The sequence below is a fragment of the Pelophylax lessonae genome (assembly GCF_965119305.1).
Source record: "Pelophylax lessonae genome assembly, chromosome: 2".
Taxonomy (NCBI): Eukaryota; Metazoa; Chordata; class Amphibia; order Anura; family Ranidae; genus Pelophylax; species Pelophylax lessonae.
Window position 1 is genome coordinate 697941319 of NC_138769.1, and position 20681 is coordinate 697961999.

The 20681-nt window shown below is 48.0% G+C and overlaps 1 protein-coding gene across 2 annotated transcripts in view; it reads left to right on the forward strand.

Moving 5' to 3' along the window:
- The first annotated feature begins 9795 nt into the window (after positions 1 to 9795).
- The window catches only part of WDR73 (WD repeat domain 73), a 53715-nt gene continuing 42829 nt past the window's right edge, over positions 9796 to 20681 (forward strand). Inside the window, exons 1-2 of one of the 2 annotated variants that reach the window (XM_082245427.1) lie at positions 9796 to 9916; positions 12620 to 12687. In XM_082245427.1, coding sequence (XP_082101553.1) covers positions 9870 to 9916; positions 12620 to 12687 — 115 coding nt within the window. In that variant the 5' untranslated portion in view covers positions 9796 to 9869. Of the gene's footprint in view, positions 9917 to 12619; positions 12692 to 20681 lie in introns of both variants that reach the window. The other variant, XM_082245428.1, reaches the window with a different exon arrangement.

A 20681-nucleotide genomic window follows, 5' to 3' on the forward strand; every position in this document is an offset into this window, starting at 1 on the left:
AGTGATTGCAGTACTCTAGTCTGCATCTCCGCAAGGTAATACTTAAAATCTGGCCTGTTAGTGTGCTCTGAGGACCGGAGTTAAGAAACACTGATTTAGACCAATATCCAGCTACAAATTTTTGGTAAAAAAAAATCCCAGTAAGCATATATTGATTGGTTTGGATTGACAAAAGTTATAGCGTCTACTACAAACTATGGGATATTTTTATTTATTTATTTTTTAAGTTATTTATTTTTTCACTTGTAATGGCGGCAGTCAACAACCTATAGCGGGCCTGCGATATTGCGGGAGACAAATTGGACACTATCTGACACTGTTGACACTTTTTTTGGGACCAGTGACACTAATCCATTGATCAGTGCTAAAAATATGCACTGTCACTGTACTAATGACACTGGCTGGGAAGGGGTTTACATCAGAGGCAATCAAAGGGTTAAATGTGTTCCCTGGGAGTGCTTACTAACTGTGGGGGAGGGGCTTTTATTACTTGAAGACATGGATCAGTGTTTCTGCTTCACAAGAACACAGGATCCATGCCTTTTGTACTCACAGAATAATAGCTTGCCTTGTTCACATCGGTACTCTGACAGAATGACAGTCTGCCTAACGATTGGCGGGTCCCGGTGAACATCAGGTCTGCAGAACCCGCTGATCAGCTCCCGCTATGTAATACCAGTCATCACTAAATGGCAGCCCGCGTCTGGCCTGAGTCACTGTTCTATTTGGACCGGCTGCGGTCCTGCCATTTAGGAGCCCGCTCAGACATCCTCACTGCCGTCATCTTTATTAAAGCGGAGTTCCGGGCTCAAAAACAAGTTTGGGCCATCCGCTTGCTGTGACTGCCCTAAAAAACAAATGGATGCTCCCGATTTTTTTTTTTCTTTACTTACCTTGTTATTGAAGAAAAATATACTTACCTTCCTTCTACTTCCTCCCTCTGCGCCCGCGGCCCGCGCCGTCTCTTCCTGCTTGCATTGATTCCTGGAAGCCGAACGTCATCGCTCCCAGGAATCACTGCGCCTGCACCAGCCCCGCTCGTCACTTCGGGTGCAGGCCCAGAAGCTGTGCAGGGATGACGCATCTGCACCGGAAGTGACGGCGGGGCCGGTGCCGGGCATTCTGGGTGAAGAGGACACGGAAGAGGATGCAGAAGAGGACGCGCTGCCTTCAGGTGCCCACATCCGAGATGGCAGCGCTGGAGAAGAAATTTTCAAAGTAAGTATTTCTTCTAAAAGGTAAGTGCAACCCGGGGCAGATCCGAGGCTATCCATTGTGGAATGTATTAGCCCTGACTGTCCCGGGAGTATTTTTATCAAAATTTCACCCCCGAGGCCGGAACTCCGCTTTAAGCTCCACATGGACGGCGGGAGGCATGAGGCTGATATCGGAGGAGTACAGCTTCGGATGGAGGGGGGGACTTCAAGTTAACTGGCAGGTGATTGGTTGCTAGCAACCAATCACAAGCTTTTACCAGGAAAAGTTGTGCAAATCCCACTCTCCTTCTAGAGCTGTCCTGTTTCTGATGTCAGCCTCATGCCTCCCGCCCTCCATGCGGAACTGTTCCGCTGCCAATGTCCGCTCTAGATTAATGTGCCTCCCGCCTTGTGTAGGTAGGAGATTAAAGAGAACTGTTACTGATGTGGAGGAAGCCGAGGGTGCTGTGAAGGGGGGAAGAGGACAGGAATCTGAAGATAGGGGGGGACCTGAGGACAGGAATGTAAAGGGGTAGGGGGACCTGAGGACAGGAATGTAAAGGGGTAGTGGGGGCTGAGGACAAGAATGTAAAGGGGTAGTGGGGGCTGGGGACAGTAATGTAAAGGGGTACTGGGGGCTGGGGACAGGAATGTAAAGGGGTAGTGGGGGCTGGGGACAGGAATGTAAAGGGGTAGTGGGGGCTGAGGACAAGAATGTAAAGGGGTGGTGGGGGCTGGGGACAGGAATGTAAAGGGGTAGTGGGGATGAGGACAGGAATGTAAAAGGGTAGTAGGGGCTGAGGACAAGAATGTAAAGGGGTAGTGGGGCTGGGGACAGGAGTGTATAGGGGTAGTGGAGGACAGGAATGTAAAGGGGTAGTGGGAGCCGGCGATTGAAATAGCCGCTCATAGCGGCGCTCAGCAATGATGTCATCCGGTCTTAAAGGTGTATGCGTCTCTTGGATAACAAGATGGGACGCAATTTAGTAAGAGAGAAATATGGAACAAGGGTACCAGAGGTACCAGACCATTACAGTACCCCCCCCTTAAGGCTGGCTCCGGAAGGCCTCTAGAACTGGTTTTTCTGGATATTTCGAGTGGAAATTGCGAATCAGTCTAGGGGCATGTATATCGGAGGTATCCAGCCAGGTGTCATCTTGGGGCCCATAGTTCTTCCATCGTACAAGATACTGGAGTCTTCTTCTATGGAAACGGGAATCCAAAATCTCTTTTATCTCAAATTCTTCTCCACCTTCCACTTGTACAGGAGGTGGAGGTGAGATAGTAGGCCTTATTCCTTGGTTAGGAACATGGGGCTTCAGTAGCGACACATGGAAGATGGGATGTATCTTGAGGTCCGTTGGTAATGTGAGTTGTACTGCAGCTTTTCCAATAAGCTTCTCTATTGGGAAAGGTCCCAGAAATAGAGGTCCAAGTTTTTTACTAGGGATTTTTAATCTCAGATTTTTTTGTAGAAAGCCAAACAAGATCCCCAATGGCATATTGGGGAGAGGGTTTCTTACGAAGGTCGTAGTACTTCTTTTGTTGGCTATGAGCATGGGATATGGTATTGTTGAGTAATCCCAGAGAATCCTTTATCTGGGCAAGATAATCAGATGCCACTGGATTACTTAATGGCAAGATACGTGGAGGAAGGAGTGTGGGATGAAACCCATAATTTAGGTAAAATGGACTTTGTTTAGTAGTGCTATGAGTCGCGTTGTTATAGGCGAATTCCGCTAGCGGGAGGAGATCTGCCCAATCGTCCTGTAGATACGAAGTATAGCAACGCAGATACTGTTCAATGCACTGGTTAACTCTCTCTGTCTGTCCATTGGTCTGAGGGTGGTAGGGAGAAGTAAGTTTACGCTCTATTCGTAGTATCTGACATAGAGCTAGCCAAAACTTTGAGATGAATTGTGAACCACGGTCAGACAGCAGTGTTTTTGGAATACCATGTAACTTAAAGACATGTTTCACAAGCAATTCCGCTGTTTGTTTGGATGATAGGAGTGAAATGTGCCATCTTGGTCAGATGGTCCACTGACACCAAGATGGTGTTGAATCCTTTGGAAGGTGGTAGTTCAACTATGAAGTCTAAGGATACCACTTCCCACGGAACCTGGGGTATCGGTAAACTACAAAGTAACCCCGATGGTTTCGTGTTGTCAATTTTAGACCTTGCACAGATATCGCAAGATGAAACAAACTTTTTTACGGTTGTCTTCATGTCTGGCCACCAAAACTGCCTAGTAATTAGATTAAAAGTTTTAGTCATACCCATATGTCCTGCCATAGGTACATCATGCGACAATTCCAAGATCTTGGTTCGCATAGTAGGGGGTATGTATAATTTATCGTTGTAGTAAAGGAAGCCTTCTGCGTCAGTAGTTAGTTGTGGTGGAGGTGAGTCCAGTCCTATGCTGTGCAAAATCTCTTCCTTCAGGGAGCGAACGACACCGATAATCCGTTCAAGTGGTATTATAGGAACTGAGGGAACCTCGGTACAATCTTTCTCGGCTAGTCGTGAAAGTGCATCCGCTTTTTTATTTTTGTCTGCAGGCGTGTAAGTCACTAAAAAATTAAATCTCAGAAAGAATAACGACCACCGTACCTGCCGGTGGGAAAGAGTTCTATTAGTCTGAAGGTATTGAAGGTTTTTGTGATCAGTATATATCAGGATTGGCAATTGAGTGCCCTCAAGTAGATGTCGCCAATTCTCTAACGCCAGTTTTATGGCTAGTAACTCCTTCTCACCTACTGGGTAGTTCACCTCTGGGGTGCTTAATGACTTTGAGAAGAAAGCAACTGGGTGAAGAGGTGAGGTGTTTGTTGGTCGTTGTGAGAGAACTGCTCCTACTGCCATATTTGACGCATCTACCTCCAAGATGTATTGAAGGGATGGGTCTGGATGGCATAGTATGGGGGCAGTAGTAAAGCTTGATTTCAGCAGACAGAATGCTCCATTTGCTTCTGTTGACCAATTAAATGGTTTCTTCGTGCTTGTGAGTTGTGTGAGAGGTTTCACAATCGCAGAGAAGTTCTTAATGAATTTCCTATAGTAGTTAGAGAATCCTAGGAACCTTTGTAATGCTTTGCGAGTGATTGGCACAGGCCAATCCAGAATGCAGGATATTTTGCTCATGTCCATTTTGATTCCATTTTTAGATATAATATATCCTAGGAATAGTACTTCCTCTTTATGAAACAAACATTTTTTTGATTTAACATATAAGTTATGTGCAAGTAGCCTTGACAACACAAGTCTCACATGTTTTATGTGCTCAGGTAAGGAATGAGAATAGATAAGTATATCGTCCAAATATACTACAACACAAACATCAAGCAAGTCTCTGAATATCTCATTTATAAACTGTTGGAAGGCTGCGGGAGCATTACATAGCCCAAATGGCATTACAAGGTACTCAAACAGTCCGTATCTGGTTCTGAATGCCGTCTTCCATTCATCCCCTTTATGGATTCGAATTAAATTGTATGCCCCTTTTAGGTCCAATTTTGAAAAGAAAGAAGCTCCACGCACCTGTTCGATAAGTTTAGGAATAAGAGGTAAAGGATAACGATCCTTTATTGTAATGGCATTTAATTGTCTGAAATCAATGATAGGCCTAAGGCTAGAATCCTTATTGCGGACAAAGAAGAGTCCAGCAGCAGTACCAGTAAGGGTACCAGAGGTACCAGAACATTACAGAGGACAGTCATCATCAAATGGAGAAAATATGGCACAACAGTGAGATTACCAAGAACTGGAGGTCTCTCCAAAACTGATGAAAAGACGAGAAGAAAACTGGTCAGGGAGGAGGCCAAGAGGCCTACAGCAAAATTTAAGGAGCTGCAGGAATATCTAGCAAGTCCTGGCTGTGTGGTACATGTGAAAACAATCTCCGTATTCTTCATATGTCTGGGTTATGGGGTAGAGTGGCAAGATGGAAGCCTATTCTTATGAAGAAAAACATCCAAGCCCGGCTAAATTTTGCAAAAAACACATCTGAAGTCTGCCAAAAGCATGTGGGAAAATGTGTTATGGTCTGATGAAACCAAGGTTGAACTTTTTGGCCATAATTCCAAAAGCTATGTTTGGCGCAAAAACATCACCAAAAGAACACCATACCCACAGTGAAGCATGGTGGTGGCAGAATCATGCTATGGGGCGGTTTTACTTCAGCTGGAACAGGGGCCTTAGTCAAGGTAGAGGGAATTATGAACCGTTCCGAATATCAGTCAATATTGGCACAAAACCTTCAGGCTTCTGCTAGAAAGCTGAATATGAAGAGGAATTGAATTTTTCAGCATGGCAACGACCAAAAGCATACAACCCATGGGCGTAACTACAGGGGTTGCAATTGCAACCGGGCCCCATGCTCCAGGGGGCCTGTGCGGCTCCCCTGTACACCTGGATTGGAGGGGCGGCGGGGGCAGCATGTAGAGAAATCACCGTCCTCCTTTTTCCTCCTGTAGTTGCAGGAGGAATATGGAGGCGATTGGTTCCTCTATATGCTGCCCCCCGCCACTCCTCCTATCCAGTTCACTTGTGTTCTGCTTTCTCTGGGCCCCTGTGGGCTCCCCTGGTTCCCCCCCTACTGTGCTGCCCCCCCCCCCCCCTCCACTCTGCTCCCTCCCCTCTCCTGCCAGCTGCTGCAGGGGATGTGTCACAATAGAGAACCAGAAAGGGGTCGGTAAATCTGTAATTTACCAGCTCCTTCCTTTTCTGAATGGACAGAGTCATAGTCAGTGACATTGTAAAGAAATAAAATAAAATGATAAAAAATAATACAATAAAAATACCAAAAAATAAAAACTACTGACATCAGTGGGTGAACTTCCAGGATCGCAAAGGTCACATTTTCAACAGGGCCCTGGCATTCCACCACCATGGGGTGGCCCCAAGATGGCAGGAAGGGGGCCCAATGCAGAACTTATGAAAGGGTCCATGATCGTAACAAAGGGCCCCCTCAATGAGAGTAAAGGGCCCCAGGATCAGTGAGAAGAGCCCCAGGCTTGAAGGGAAGGGCCTCGACCACGGGTCCGGGGGGCCCTTCATGGTTTCTTGCACTGGGGCCCTGAAGGTTCTAGTTATGCCTCTGATACATCAAAATCAGCAAAGTAATGGCTTCACCAGAAGAAGATTAACATTTTGAAATGGCCCAGCCAGAGCCCAGACCTGAATCTGATTGAAAGTCTGTGGGGTGATGTGAAGACGGCTGTGCACAGGAAACGCCCTCGCAATCTGACAGATTTGGAGTTTTTTTGTAAAGAAGAGCGGGCAAATATTGCCAAGTCAAGATGTGCCATGCTGATAGACTCATACCCAAAAAGACTGATTGCGGTAATAAAATCAAAAGGTGCTTCAACAAAGTATTAGTTAAGGGTGTGCACACTTATGCAACCATATTATTTTCGTTTTTTTATTTTTACTTCCCTCCAGCTAAAAGATTTCAGTCTGTTGTTCAACTGAGTTGTACAGTTTATAGTTCACATTAACCACTTGCTGACCAGCCACCGCACTTTTAACAAGGCAGACCACCATTCTGTCAGTAATGAACACAGGGATCCTGTGTTCCTGTCTCTATGTTCATCTACTGAGTCCATCCCCCACACAGTTGGTAAGCACTGCCTAGGGACACAACCCTTCGATCGCCCCTGATGTTAACCCCTTCTTCGCCAGTGTCATTAGTACGGTAACAGTGCATATTTTTAGCACCGATTATTGTGGTAAGGTCACTGGTCCCCCCCAAAAGTGTCAAATGTCAGTTAGGTGTCCGATCTGTCCGCCTCAATGTCACAGTCCCGCTAGGAAAAAAAAAAAAAAAAACCGCTGATCGCCACCATTACTAGTAAAAAAAAAAAAATAATATGTCATACATCTATCCCCTTGTTTGTAGACGCGATAACTTTTGCACAAACCAATCAATATACACTTATTGGGATTTTGCCAAAAATATGTGGCAGAATACAAGTTGGCCTTAAATGATGAAAACATTTGATTTTTTAATATATTTTTTTTTTATTGGCTGTGTTTTATAGCATGCCATAAAGTAAAAGATATATTTTTTTTTTCTCAGAATTGTTGGTCTTTTTTTTTGCTACAGTAAGAAAAATGTAAAGCAAATGGGTACGTGCACATGGGTCCTACAGTAAGGTGACCAGATTTTTAAAATGAAATCCGGGGGGACATTTTTTTTTTTAAATTGGCAAATGGCACAGGGCTGCATAATACACAGAGTGCTGGGCACAGGACTGCATAATACAAAATACACTGGTCACAAAACTGCATAATACACAGAGCGCTGGGCACAGGACTGCATAATACACAGAGCGCTGGGCACAGGACTGCATAATACACAGAGCGCTGGGCACAGGACTGCATAATACACAGAGCGCTGGGCACAGGACTGCATAATACACAGAGCGCTGGGCACAGGACTACATAATACACAGAGCGCTGGGCACAAGACTACATAATACACAGAGCGCTGGGCACAGGACTACATAATACACAGAGCACTGGGCACAGGACTGCATAATACACAGAGCGCTGGGCACAGGACTGCATAATATACAGGAAGGTGATATCGTCCAGCAGGGGGCGTCGGCATCTGAGCCACCAGGCTGTTTCTCAGCAAGCATGGGATGCCTTGTCTACATTAATCCAGTCCTGAATCCGGGGACAAAACCGGGGACAGACTTGGTCCGGGGACAGTGTCCTCAATCCGGGGACTGTCCCCAGAAACCGGGGACGTCTGGTCACCCTATCCTACAGGCATATGTAAACTGTGATCACAACACACATGTAAGGTATTGCCATGAACGTCTGAAGGAGAGCAATCATTCGGGCAGCTGACCTCTTGTGTAACTCTAAACTGGTACCTGTTAAGGATTTTAAAGTGTCCCTATAGATCAGGGGTGGCGAACCTACGGCCCGCGGGCCGCATAGCCATCTAATCTGTCCCTGCCATTGGGCTGCCTCCGGAGGGGAAGGGGGAGCGCCTCCTGATTACACACAGAGCGGGTTCCTCTGCTTACCTGGTGTTCTATCAGATCTCCATACCTCTGTAATTTCCGGTTGCGGATCAGCTGTGGCTTCAGCTGTAGCCACATCACAAGTCCTACTGCGCATGCATGGAATAGTTAGGGAATTTTGACAACATCGCAACGGTGTCGGGCACACGTTATAGTGCGCATGCGCAGCAACGGGTCGGGCAGTGGGCAGGGAGATCTCGTAGAACAAACAGCCATCTGATCTCCATGCCCCACACTGCACCGACCCGACAATGGGACACAGCCATAAATGGACTGTGGGAGTGCGTGTGGGGTTAGGAAATTTATATATAAATATAACAGTGGGTGTGCACGTGGGGGAAGGGAATGTGTGTGTGTGTGTATATATATATACACACACACACACTTGTACGGCCCCCGAATGATTTTATAAATACCCAAATGGCCCTCGACAGAAAAAAGGTTCCCCACCCCTGCTATAGATAATTTAATGTACCGCAGTTTGTCGCCGTTCCAGGGGCGGACAGAATTTTAAAGTGTGACGGGTTAGATATATATTTATTTGGTGTAACACCATCTTTTATATTTTACCACAAAATTGGGTATTCTAATGTGTGTGTGCTCACATTTAAACACAATATTGCCAACACACACGTTCCTGAAAAATGGCTGTGAGCCTGGGTTCATACTTGTGCGATGCAGACACCGCATGTGATCGCACAGGAATTGCATCGCATTCCTTTGCACATCACATGTGAGGTCTGTGAGGTGCGATTTCAGCCATACATTTTTTTTTTATGGCTGAATTTGCATCGCATCCGCACCATAATGGCGCAGGATCTTTTTTCCCCCCCGCACCTGAAACACATCGCATGGATGCGCACTCATTTTGCAATCTGTCGTTAAGATAACATTGAATCGCAGATCGTATGGACGATACGATGGGAGCTGAGGACATGACGTCACATGCCTGATGAAGGGGTCCTGCGAGCCTCCGAAGCATTGATTCGGTAATTACGATGTGATTGCCAAATAAAGCTTTGGACCCGTTCTGGAGATCCTTGGTGTGCTGGTGACATATTTTCTACTTTCAATGTGTTCACATTTATACATATATGCCCTAGTTACTTAGGAGAACTGCCTCTGCTCAATTAAAAGGTAATAAAGAATTGCCTGCAATAAGTTAAAGCCTTTTCCAGGTATAGGGAAAGTTGCCAATAAGCAAAATGGCTGCCGAGGAAAATAAACACATGCTATGAGGACCTCCTGATGTCAGATTTGTCATTTTTTAGCAGCCGTTTTGAAGCTCTCCTTTATTTATTGATTTGAGGGTGTAACTTATTTACATCGAGTGATTGAGGGCCTGTGTGGACACGAGAGTCCAATATAAATGTATGCTTGTTAATTCGCCCAAAAGTAAAATGGCCGCTAAGGCTCAAATGAGAACAGGGAGTCCGTGACTTACATATTTTTTTTTTTAAAAGCAAAAATATCAGTTCTCCAGTTTCAAAGAAATGCTTTTTTGACCTGTGTGTGCAGTGAGCTGAGATACCTTAGTTTTGTTCATTTATCTTATCCGTTGCCCTGAAGCAAAATGGCAGAAATGGAAAAGTGAACCAGGAAGTGAAGGGTTTACACTCGATTTCAGGCTGCAGCATGGAGAACGAGGAGTGTGAAGAGTGGATGGTGGAGTCTCTCAGGCTGTGAGTCTGTGTGGAGGGAACAATAATATGCCATTATCAGATTTCACTTACTATCAGGGGTGAGCAGCTCTGGGACTACAGTTCCCAGCATGCCTTGCTGAGCAGAAAGAGTGCTCTGGAATCTGGATATTATCTTACAGGCTTGAGGGTCACAGATAAAGACTAAATCAGATAATGGTTCCAGCAGCTCAAACTATTTCCCAGTATAGAATACTAGTGGTGGACAAATCTGCCCAGGTTCAGGTCTGTTAATCTTGTTCAAATTTTGGAGAACCTGAACTAAGGATGTCAGACTGCAATTCTGACCATCTATTATTGTATTATGTCTGCAGTCTCTGCCCATCTCTTGTATCGTGTCTGCAGTCTCTGCCCATCTCTTGTATCGTGTCTGCAGTCTCTGCCCATCTCTTGTATCATGTCTGCAGTCTCTGCCCATCTCTTGTATCATGTCTGCAGTCTCTGCCCATCTCTTGTATCATGTCTGCAGTCTCTGCCCATCTCTTGTATCATGTCTGCAGTCTCTGCCCATCTCTTGTATCATGTCTGCAGTCTCTGCCCATCTCTTGTATCATGTCTGCAGTCTCTGCCCATCTCTTGTATCATGTCTGCAGTCTCTGCCCATCTCTTGTATCATGTCCTCAGTCTCTGACCATCACTTGTATCATGTCCTCAGTCTCTGACCATCACTTGTATCATGTCTGCAGTCTCTGCCCATCTCTTGTATCATGTCTGCAGTCTCTGCCCATCTCTTGTATCATGTCTGCAGTCTCTGCCCATCTCTTGTATCATGTCTGCAGTCTCTGCCCATCTCTTGTATCATGTCTGCAGTCTCTGCCCATCTCTTGTATCACGTCCACAGTCTCTGATCATCTCTTGTATCATGTCTGCAGTCTCTGCCCATCTCTTGTATCACGTCCACAGTCTCTGATCATCTCTTGTATCATGTCTGCAGTCTCTGCCCATCTCTTGTATCATGTCCGGCGTCTCTGATCATCTCTTGTATCATGTCTGCAGTCTCTGCCCATCTCTTGTATCACGTCCACAGTCTCTGATCATCTCTTGTATCATGTCCGGCGTCTCTGATCATCTCTTGTATCATGTCCGGCGTCTCTGATCATCTCTTGTATCATGTCCCCGGTTTCTGGCCATCTCTTGTGCCATGTCCGCAGTCTATGACTATCTCTTGTTCCATGTCAGCAGTCTCTGACCATCTCTTGTGCCATGTCCGCAGTCTCTGGCCATCTCTTGTGCAATGTCCGCAGTCTCTGGCCATCTCTTGTGCCATGTCCGCAGTCTCTGGCCATCTCTTGTGCCATGTCCGCAGTCTCTGACCATCTCTTGTGCCATGTCCGCAGTCTCTGACCATCTCTTGTGCCATGTCCGCAGTCTCTGACCATCTCTTGTGCCATGTCCGCAGTCTCTGACCATCTCTTGTGCCATGTCCCCAATCTCTGACCATCTCTTGTGCCATGTCCGCAGTCTCTGACCATCTCTTGCGCCATGTCCATTGGAGACAAGTCCCCATCGGCAGGATTGCTAAAAAGGTTTTTATGCATTTTTCGTGAGTTTTTTGATGCGTTTTGCATTTTTCTTATGCTTTTTTTTTTTTTTGGCCAATTTTTTGTTGGATGGATTAAAAACGAAAATCACGGCAAAAACGCACTCTATGCTCTTCTGCAGATTTTCCATTGAAGTCTATTGAACCATAAACGCACTATTTTGCTTTTAAAAAAAATCCCTGACCCTTTCCAAAAACGCATCATCTATAAAAGGCATAGATGTGAACGTTTTCTATAGAAAACCATGTTAAATGGACTGTAGTGCGCTTCTGTAAAAAGCATTAAAAAAAAAAAACACATAGATGTGAACCGAGCCTTGAGGTAAAAATCCTTCACCTAGTAGTTCCCCCCCCCCCCCATACTTACTTGAGCCCTGTATTGATCCAGCACTGTGCCTGTCTGCAGCAGTGCTGGCTCTCGCTCTCTCCCATCTCACATGCTCAGAGATGGCAGCAATAGCTATTGGCTCCTGCTGTTTTCAATTAAATACAGTGAGGAGGGGGCAGGGTTGAGCCAAGCTGTGTGGGACGCACACAGCCCAGCCCGAGAAGAAGCTTGCAGGTGTGCCCACATAGGAAGCGGTTTCCTATGGGGGCGCACAGAGAAGAGGAGCCCAGAGTGCCAGTGGGGAACCCACAAAGAGGAGGTTCAGAGGCTGCTCTGTGCAATACCAGTATAGCATGTTTGTTATTTTAAAAAATGTAGCCTGACGATCTACACACATCCATATATGCGCAGTTCACACTGTCGCGACTTGTCATGCGACGTGAGAGTTCAAAGTTGCATGACAAGTCGCACCCCAGTGGAACCCTTCTAATCGGTGCGACTCAAGTCGACTTAGAAAAAGGTGTCTGCACTACTTTGGGGCGACTTCATCACGACTTGCATTGACTTGCAATAAAGTTGCAAGCAAGCCGCGTGACTTTCCGGTCACAGCAGTGTGAACCCAGCCTAAAGGGAGCATCTTCAAATCTGTGCATGCGTGGCTTATTGGAAATATGACACAACAAGCTTGTAAAAAGAAAACTAAATCACATCATTGGTTACTTTCATAAAAACTTTACAAGGATTCAGCATGAGTAATACCTAGAAATGAAAATAACTTCCCTGTCATCCACTTTCTGTCTTTGCTGCTTTGTTTAAGGTACAAAGATTTACATGATTTTGAACTTCAAGATCCGACCAGAGTCATCGAATGGATTGGTGAGAAAAGTAGGTGAATGTTGTGTTATTTAATGCAGAATTATACTTTAAGGCTTTATTTAGACTTTGGGGGGTTGGGTGAAGTTGAGCCATATTTTTGCTGCCCACCTACTGCCCCCCTTTAAGCTGCAATAGGCAGCGGACAGGATTGATACCCCCTTTAAGCCGCAGTAGGCAGCGGACAAGGTTTCTACATGCCGCAATGATTTGCACCCGTGGCAAAGTTCACCAGACATGTAGCTATCATCAGGCTGCAACCCTTCCGTATGCTACACATTCAAGTAAATGGGGAAGCACCACAAACTCCCCACAACTGAGTGCAATGCATGCATTTGCGCACGTTTGTTAACAAATATGGAGTTAACAGGCAGTGAGGAGGTGTCGCCTCCTGTCAGTAGCCTCTGGAACACAATCTGAACAGGAAATTGTATGCTCTTGCGCTTGAGAAGTGCTGTGCGACTTGATTTTTTAGTGACTTCTGACGGTGTAGTCGCCTAAAAGAATGTGCTGCCACTCTCAATAAGTCGAGGAAACTCAGGTGAAACTCTAAAAAAGAAAAATAGAGGGTGCGCCAGCCTAGTGCATTTATCCTTTGCAAGAATATTTTATTCAACAAGTATATGCATTATACTCACAAACCAAGAAGAAATACAAGCAAGGTAAAAAGTCCAAGTCCACCAAGTTCTCCATTCAGCATGGTAAAGACAGTCCTGGAATGAAGACCTCTAAAAATAACTGACGCATTTCGACGGTGCTCTGAAGAAGAGGGACACCCTCGAAAGGCGTCAGATATTTTTGGAGGTCTTCATTCCAGGACTCTTTTTACCATTAAGAGCATGCTGAATGGAGAACTTGGTGGACTTGGACTTTTTACCGTGCTTGTTTTTCTTCTTGGTTTGTGAGTACGATGCACATACTTGTTGAATAAAATATCGCAAAGGATAATGCGCTAGGCTGGTGCGCCCTCTATTTTGCTTTCTTTTTAGAGCACAATCTGAACACGGATTAGGTTTCAGAGGCAAGGAAGAATTATACTCCTATCTAACCTGACCCAACTTTTTGCATTCCAGTTTAGGCTCTGTTCACATCTAGGCATTCTGCATCGCGGGTGGAATTGCTGCGATTCTGCCCGCAGACCCGAATCACTGCAAATCGTGGGACGCGTTTGCGATTCCCCCTAATTTCCAATGGCACCCCAATCGCGGCGTGATTTTGCGAATTTCCCGAACTTCTTTTGAGCGACCGGCGATCCACAATTCTGTTTACGCATTTTTTCCGCAATTTGTCAGACGACAACAGCGATTGGGGTGCCATTGGAAATGACGAGGATCGCAAGCTCGTCCTGTAATTTGCACGGATTCGGGTTTGTGGGCAGAATCATGACGATTCTGTCCATGATCCAGAACTCCTAGATGTGAACGGTGCCTTAAAGTAAGAGCTATAACCCTGTCAGATTTTTTTTTTTTTTTTATTGCTATCTGTGTCTCCAATGTGATAGCAATGTGCAGCGACAGATTGTCTTTAAGGAGACATCAGCGGTCTTAAACCCCTGATGTTTCTCCTGCACTGTACTGAAGCACATCAGGGACAAACTGTCCTCAATCTGCTTTTCTTCTGGGCTACACGTGATAATAGGCATCTGACAGCAGTGAACCTAGAAGTGCTCAGTGCTGAGCACTTCAGGTTCACTGAAGACAAGGCTTTCTTTCTCTATCGCTCATTGACAGACGTAGTCCTCGGTGATACACCACCTTCGGGTTATGTTGCCTCCACAGGAGCAGGACTAGACAGGAAATTAAAAAGCTCTGGCCACACCCTAGGGGCAGTCCCAGAGGGTATATCCTCTCTCTCTCTGCCTCAGCAAATCAGTTATTTTCTGTCTAGTTAGGAGCAATCTAATTGTATACATGTTAAAAAGATTGTAATCTGTGGCATTCTGGGAATCTTACGGTGATAAGAATAAGCTACCTACCAGTCAGAAGCCACGGACATGTAGACTGCCTTCCTAAATCAGATCTCCAGCTATAAGCAGGCCTCCCGAATGGCCATGCGGTCCGCCAGGGCCGGTACCGCCAACCACGCCAAATCCCCATGCAGAGAGAGTGTTGTGTGCCCTGCAGCACACCGCTATTCAGTACAGGCCGCCGCCATTTTTTTTTGCTGGATCGCACAAGCCGCCATTTTGGCGTAGCCTCGTGTCTCCAGCATGGGGGCGGCCATGTTTGAGGTGATCCAAACACCTCGTGGAGCTAGGGGAGGCGCCGGAAGGCGTGCAGAGGGGCGGAGCCGCCTCCTTTCTTCCTGGGCAGCCAGCCAAAAGACTTCCTGTTTGTCAAGACAGCGCTGTAACCTGTTGCAGTTAAACTCTGAGCATCAAGTGGTGAGCCTGGGGGTCTATCTCTCTCTCTCTCTCGATCGATAGGGATCCCTAGCAGGTAACACTAAGGGGCTTTTTGTGGCGCTGGGGGTCTGGAGAAAAAAAAAAAAAAAAAAGTTTTTTATTTTTAAATTATATTATCCAGGAAGTGACTGGAATTATCATGGACCCTGCCACACATATTCCCCCACCTGTTTCCCTCGAGGGGGCCACGGGACCCGCCGGTGCACAGAGTGTAGAGTCATTTACAGCAATTTTGGAGTCTATGGTGGCTCGGGTGGAGGCGGCCTGTCAGGGACGGGGGTCAAGGAAGCGACCCCCGCCTACCCCTATACTATCGGACACCTCTGACTCAGATTCAGAGATGGTCACTGCAGTTGCAGGTTCCTCTGCAAGGGCTGTTATCCCAGGTAAAGCCCCCTCAGACAGTGAGGAGGACGCTTCTTCTCCTGCTATAATTCAGGAAGAAGCATTGGTGGACGCACTAGTTGTGGCAGTGCAGGAAACCTTAAAACTTGAGGCTTTACCGGCAGAGGCAACTGAAACAGAGATTCCTTTTGGTACTAATAAGCCCATCAAAACGGTGAAGGTTTTTCCTGTACCCAAATGTTTCGGTAATCAGATTAAAGGAGAATGGGAGCATTCTAAACGTACCTTTACTATTTCCAAGCGTATTGCTAGACGCTATCCGTTTGAGGAATCCATCATTAAGAAATGGACGGTACCACCAGTGGTGGATCCACCTATTTCCAGGCTGAATAAAGCCACGGTTATCCCAGTGGAGGACACTTCGTCCTTTAAGGATCCGGTGGATCGAAAGATGGAAGCAGAGTCCCGCACCATCTTCTCTCTGATAGGGTCAGTATTTAGACCAGTAATTGTTATTGGTCTAGTTTCCCAGACACTTACGGAATGGGCGAAAATGGTACGCCAAGACCTTAGGGGAAAAGATATTCCCCAGGAGACATCTGATTTGATGGAACAGATTATACAAGGGCTACAGTTTATCTGTGACGCAGCCTTGGACACTACTCCCTTATTAGGGCATGCATCTATGTCAGCGGTGATCCTCAGACGTGTGCTGAGGTTAAAATGCTGGTCAGCTGACCTAGGTTCCAAAAAGACCTTGACAAATCTCCCTTTTCAGGGGAATCGTCTATTTGGGGCCAACCTAGATGAAATCATTAAGGATGCCACTGGGGGCAAGAGCACTTTTTTGCCACAGGCTGCTAAAGCTAAGGGACCTCGCAACAAGCGAGGACCTTTCTTTACCGCCCATAAAGGGCGCCCGGCTGGTACTAGCGGGAAAGGCAAGACTCCTCCAGGAGGGTTCAAGAAGGGCTGGTCGGACAAGCAGAGGACCAACCCAGCCAAACCCGAAGCAAAGGAGTACACAGCCTGAAGGTGCGCCCCCACCCGGTTTCAGGGTGGGGGGACGTTTTCACTGGTATTCAGGACATTAGATCGAGCTTCAACCACTACTACCGGTGCGATTCTTCCCTTCCAACATTTAAGTACTACAGGAAGCGGTAGTTACCGTTCCCTGAATAGATCTTTTCCTTTACCTTTTCCTAAGATTAGTCCCTATACCTCACAGGAATCGGATCTGGTTGACCAGATAGGCCAAGTAGCCTCTAGTCGGGTGACTTCGGTCCCTGAGGTTCAACCAGAAAAGATCACCTTTCCTGATAACAATCAGGTATCTGATAAATGTGTGGGAACAGAAAACGACCAGACTTTCTCGGATGGTCGGGGCCAGATACCTCTAGGGACGCCTGGTTCAGATTCTATCAGCGTCAGTGGTCCTAGAAATTCTAGGCTGGCCTCCTCAAGCCGGCCTGGCCGACTTGGACATGCTAGTCGCAGACGTTCCGTGGGAACTTCGTCTCAGGGAGTGTCTGTGGTCTCAAGGACCAATTTACCATCATGCTTTACAGTCACTGGGTTTAATGGCCTGGCCATTGAGACCCAAGTACTGAAGGACAGAGGTTTGTCTACTTCAGTCATTCCTACCCTTATTAAAGCAAGGAAAGCGACTTCCAGCAAGGTCTATTATCACACATGGAAGACTTATATTGCGTGGTGCGAATCTTTAGGATTTCCTCCACGTACCTATTCGGTGTCTCGAATATTGGCCTTTTTGCAACAAGGGGTTGAGCAGAAGCTAGCCTTGAGCACCATCAAGGGTCAAGTTTCAGCATTAGCAATCTTCTTTCAGAAACCTTTAGCTACCAAGTCCTTGGTGCGGAATTTCATCCAGGGGGTGCGGCACCTGGCTCCTCCAGTCCGCGCGCCCTTACCGCCCTGGGATCTTAATTTGGTTTTGTCGGTTCTACAGAAACCTCCCTTTGAAAACATCAGGGAGATTCCCTTGCTTACTTTATCCCAGAAGGTGGCCTTCTTGGTGGCTATTACTTCTGCTCGCAGGGTGTCAGAACTGGCTGCATTATCATGCCAGTCCCCATACCTAGTGATTCATAGGGATAAGGTAGTACTTCATCCTAAGCCATCTTTTCTTCCTAAGGTGGTTTCAGATTTTCATCTGAATGAAGATATTGTACTACCTTCCTTGTGTCCTCAGCCCAAGCATCATCGGGAACATGCGTTGCATTCCTTAGATGTGGTTCGGGCAATCAGGGTATACCTGAAAGCTACGGAATCATTCCGTAAGACGGATTCACTTTTTGTGATCACGGATGGCCCCAGAAAGGGTTTGCCTGCATCTGCCGCGACCATTGCCAAATGGATTAGACAGACGGTGGTACAGGCTTATTCTATTAAGGGTCAGAGTCCTCCGTTCCCTGTTAGGGCGCACTCCACTCGGGCGCTCAGTACTTCCTGGGCCTTTCGCCATCAGGCGTCAGTGGTCCAGGTATGTAAGGCGGCCACCTGGTCGTCGGTACATACCTTTACAAAATTCTATAAAATTGATGTGACGGCATCGGCGGATGCCTCATTTGGCCGCAAGGTTTTGCAGGCCGCAATTTGAGGAGACCGGTGGTCTACCTCGAGGGTTTTTTTCTGTTTGAAAAAAAAAAAATTTTTCTCTTTTTTGTTGAGTCTCATCATTAAGGATGAGCATTGTAAACTTCTAGTTGGCACCGGTTGGGCCTTCTAGATTGGGATTTGATTTCATTTTCCCACCCCTCATTTGTGATACTGCTCTGGGACGTCCCGAACAGGGCCGGACTGGCCATAGGGCAGACCGGGCATATGCCCGGTGGGCCGACCTCTGGGCGCATGTCATTTTGTGTGCCAGTCCCAGACAGTGTCCCTCCCTCTGAGTCCCGTCCCAAGCTGGCCCTCCGCGGCCGGCCGGCCGCGTATTCTTCTGGCCGGCCGGCCGCCGGCCGGGTATGTCACTGCACTCACTGTAGTGTCCCCCACTCCCCCTAGTCTTAGGCATAGTGGCAGCAGGCTGGCAGCCGCCGGGCTGTGCTCACTGCGGCCGGCTCTGTGAAGGGGGAGGAGCTAGCCGGGACTCCTTCCTGCTTGATCCGGGCCTGGCGGGAACAGTGTGCAGCCACACCGAAGACACCGGCACCCAGGGCCTGCAGCTCTGCAAGGTAAGGAAGAAAGGGTACTCTACTCTTCACAAGACACTCTGTCTGCTGCCTGTGCCTCATCTCATCATCCATCCCACCTCCATCCCCTCTGCTGTGCCTCATCCCACCATCCATCCCCTCTGCTGTGCCTCATCCCACCATCCATCCCCTCTGCTGCTGTGCCTCATCCCACCATCCATCCCCTCTGCTGTGCCTCATCCCATCATCCATCCCACCTCCATCCCCTCTGCTGTGCCTCATCCCACCATCCATCCCCTCTGCTGTGCCTCATCCCATCATCCATCCCCTCTGCTGTGCCTCATCCCATCATCCATCCCCTCTGCTGTGCCTCATCCCATCATCCATCCCACCTCCATCCCCTCTGCTGTGCCTCATTCCACCATCCATCCCCTCTGCTGTGCCTCATCCCACCATCCATCCCTTCTGCTGTGCCTCATCCCATCATCCATCCCCTCTGCTGTGCCTCATCCCACCATCCACCCCCTCTGCTGTGCCTCATCCCATCATCCATCCCACCTCCATCCCCTCTGCTGTGCCTCATCCCATCATCCATCCCCTCTGCTGTGCCTCATCCCATCATCCATCCCCTCTGCTGTGCCTCATCCCATCATCCATCCCACCTCCATCCCATCTGCTTTGCCTCATCCCATTATCTATCCCACCTCCATCCCCTCTGCTGTGCCTCATCCCACCATCCATCCCCTCTGCTGTGCCTCATCCCATCATCCATCCCCTCTGCTGTGCCTCATCCCATCATCCATCCCCTCTGCTGTGCCTCATCCCATCATCCATCCCCTCTGCTGTGCCTCATCCCATCATCCATCCCACCTCCATCCCCTCTGCTGTGCCTCATCCCACCATCCATCCCCTCTGCTGTGCCTCATCCCACCATCCATCCCTTCTGCTGTGCCTCATCCCATCATCCATCCCCTCTGCTGTGCCTCATCCCATCATCCATCCCACCTCCATCCCCTCTGCTGTGCCTCATCCCATCATCCATCCCCTCTGCTGTGCCTCATCCCATCATCCATCCCACCTCCATCCCATCTGCTGTGTCTCATCCCATCATCCATCCCCTCTGCTGTGCCTCATCCCATCATCCATCCCCTCTGCTGTGCCTCATCCCATCATCCATCCCCTCTGCTGTGCCTCATCCCATCATCCATCCCCTCTGCTGTGCCTCATCCCATCATCCATCCCACCTCCATCCCCTCTGCTGTGCCTCATCCCACCATCCATCCCCTCTGCTGTGCCTCATCCCACCATCCATCCCTTCTGCTGTGCCTCATCCCATCATCCATCCCCTCTGCTGTGCCTCATCCCATCATCCATCCCCTCTGCTTTGCCTCATCCCATTATCTATCCCACCTCCATCCCCTCTGCTGTGCCTCATCCCATCATCCATCCCCTCTGCTGTGCCTCATCCCATCATCCATCCCCTCTGCTGTGCCTCATCCCATCATCCATCCCCTCTGCTGTGCCTCATCCCATCATCCATCCCCTCTGCTGTGCCTCATCCCATCATCCATCCCACCTCCATCCCCTCTGCTGTGCCTCATCCCACCATCCATCCCCTCTGCTGTGCCTCATCCCATCATCCATCCCCTCTGCTGTGCCTCATCCCATCATCCATCCCTTCTGCTGTGCCTCATCCCATCATCCATCCCCTCTGCTGTGCCTCATCCCATCATCCATCCCCTCTGCTGTGCCTCATCCCATCATCCATCCCATCTGCTTTGCCTCATCCCATTATCTATCCCACCTCCATCCCCTCTGCTGTGCCTCATCCCATCATCCATCCCCACTGCTGTGCCTCATCCCATCATCCATCCCCTCTGCTGTGCCTCATCCCATCATCCATCCCCTCTGCTGTGCCTCATCCCATCATCCATCCCCTCTGCTGTGCCTCATCCCATCATCCATCCCACCTCCATCCCCTCTGCTGTGCCTCATCCCATCATCCATCCCCTCTGCTGTGCCTCATCCCATCATCCACCCCACCTCCATCCCATCTGCTTTGCCTCATCCCATTATCCATCCCACCTCCACCCCCTCTGCTG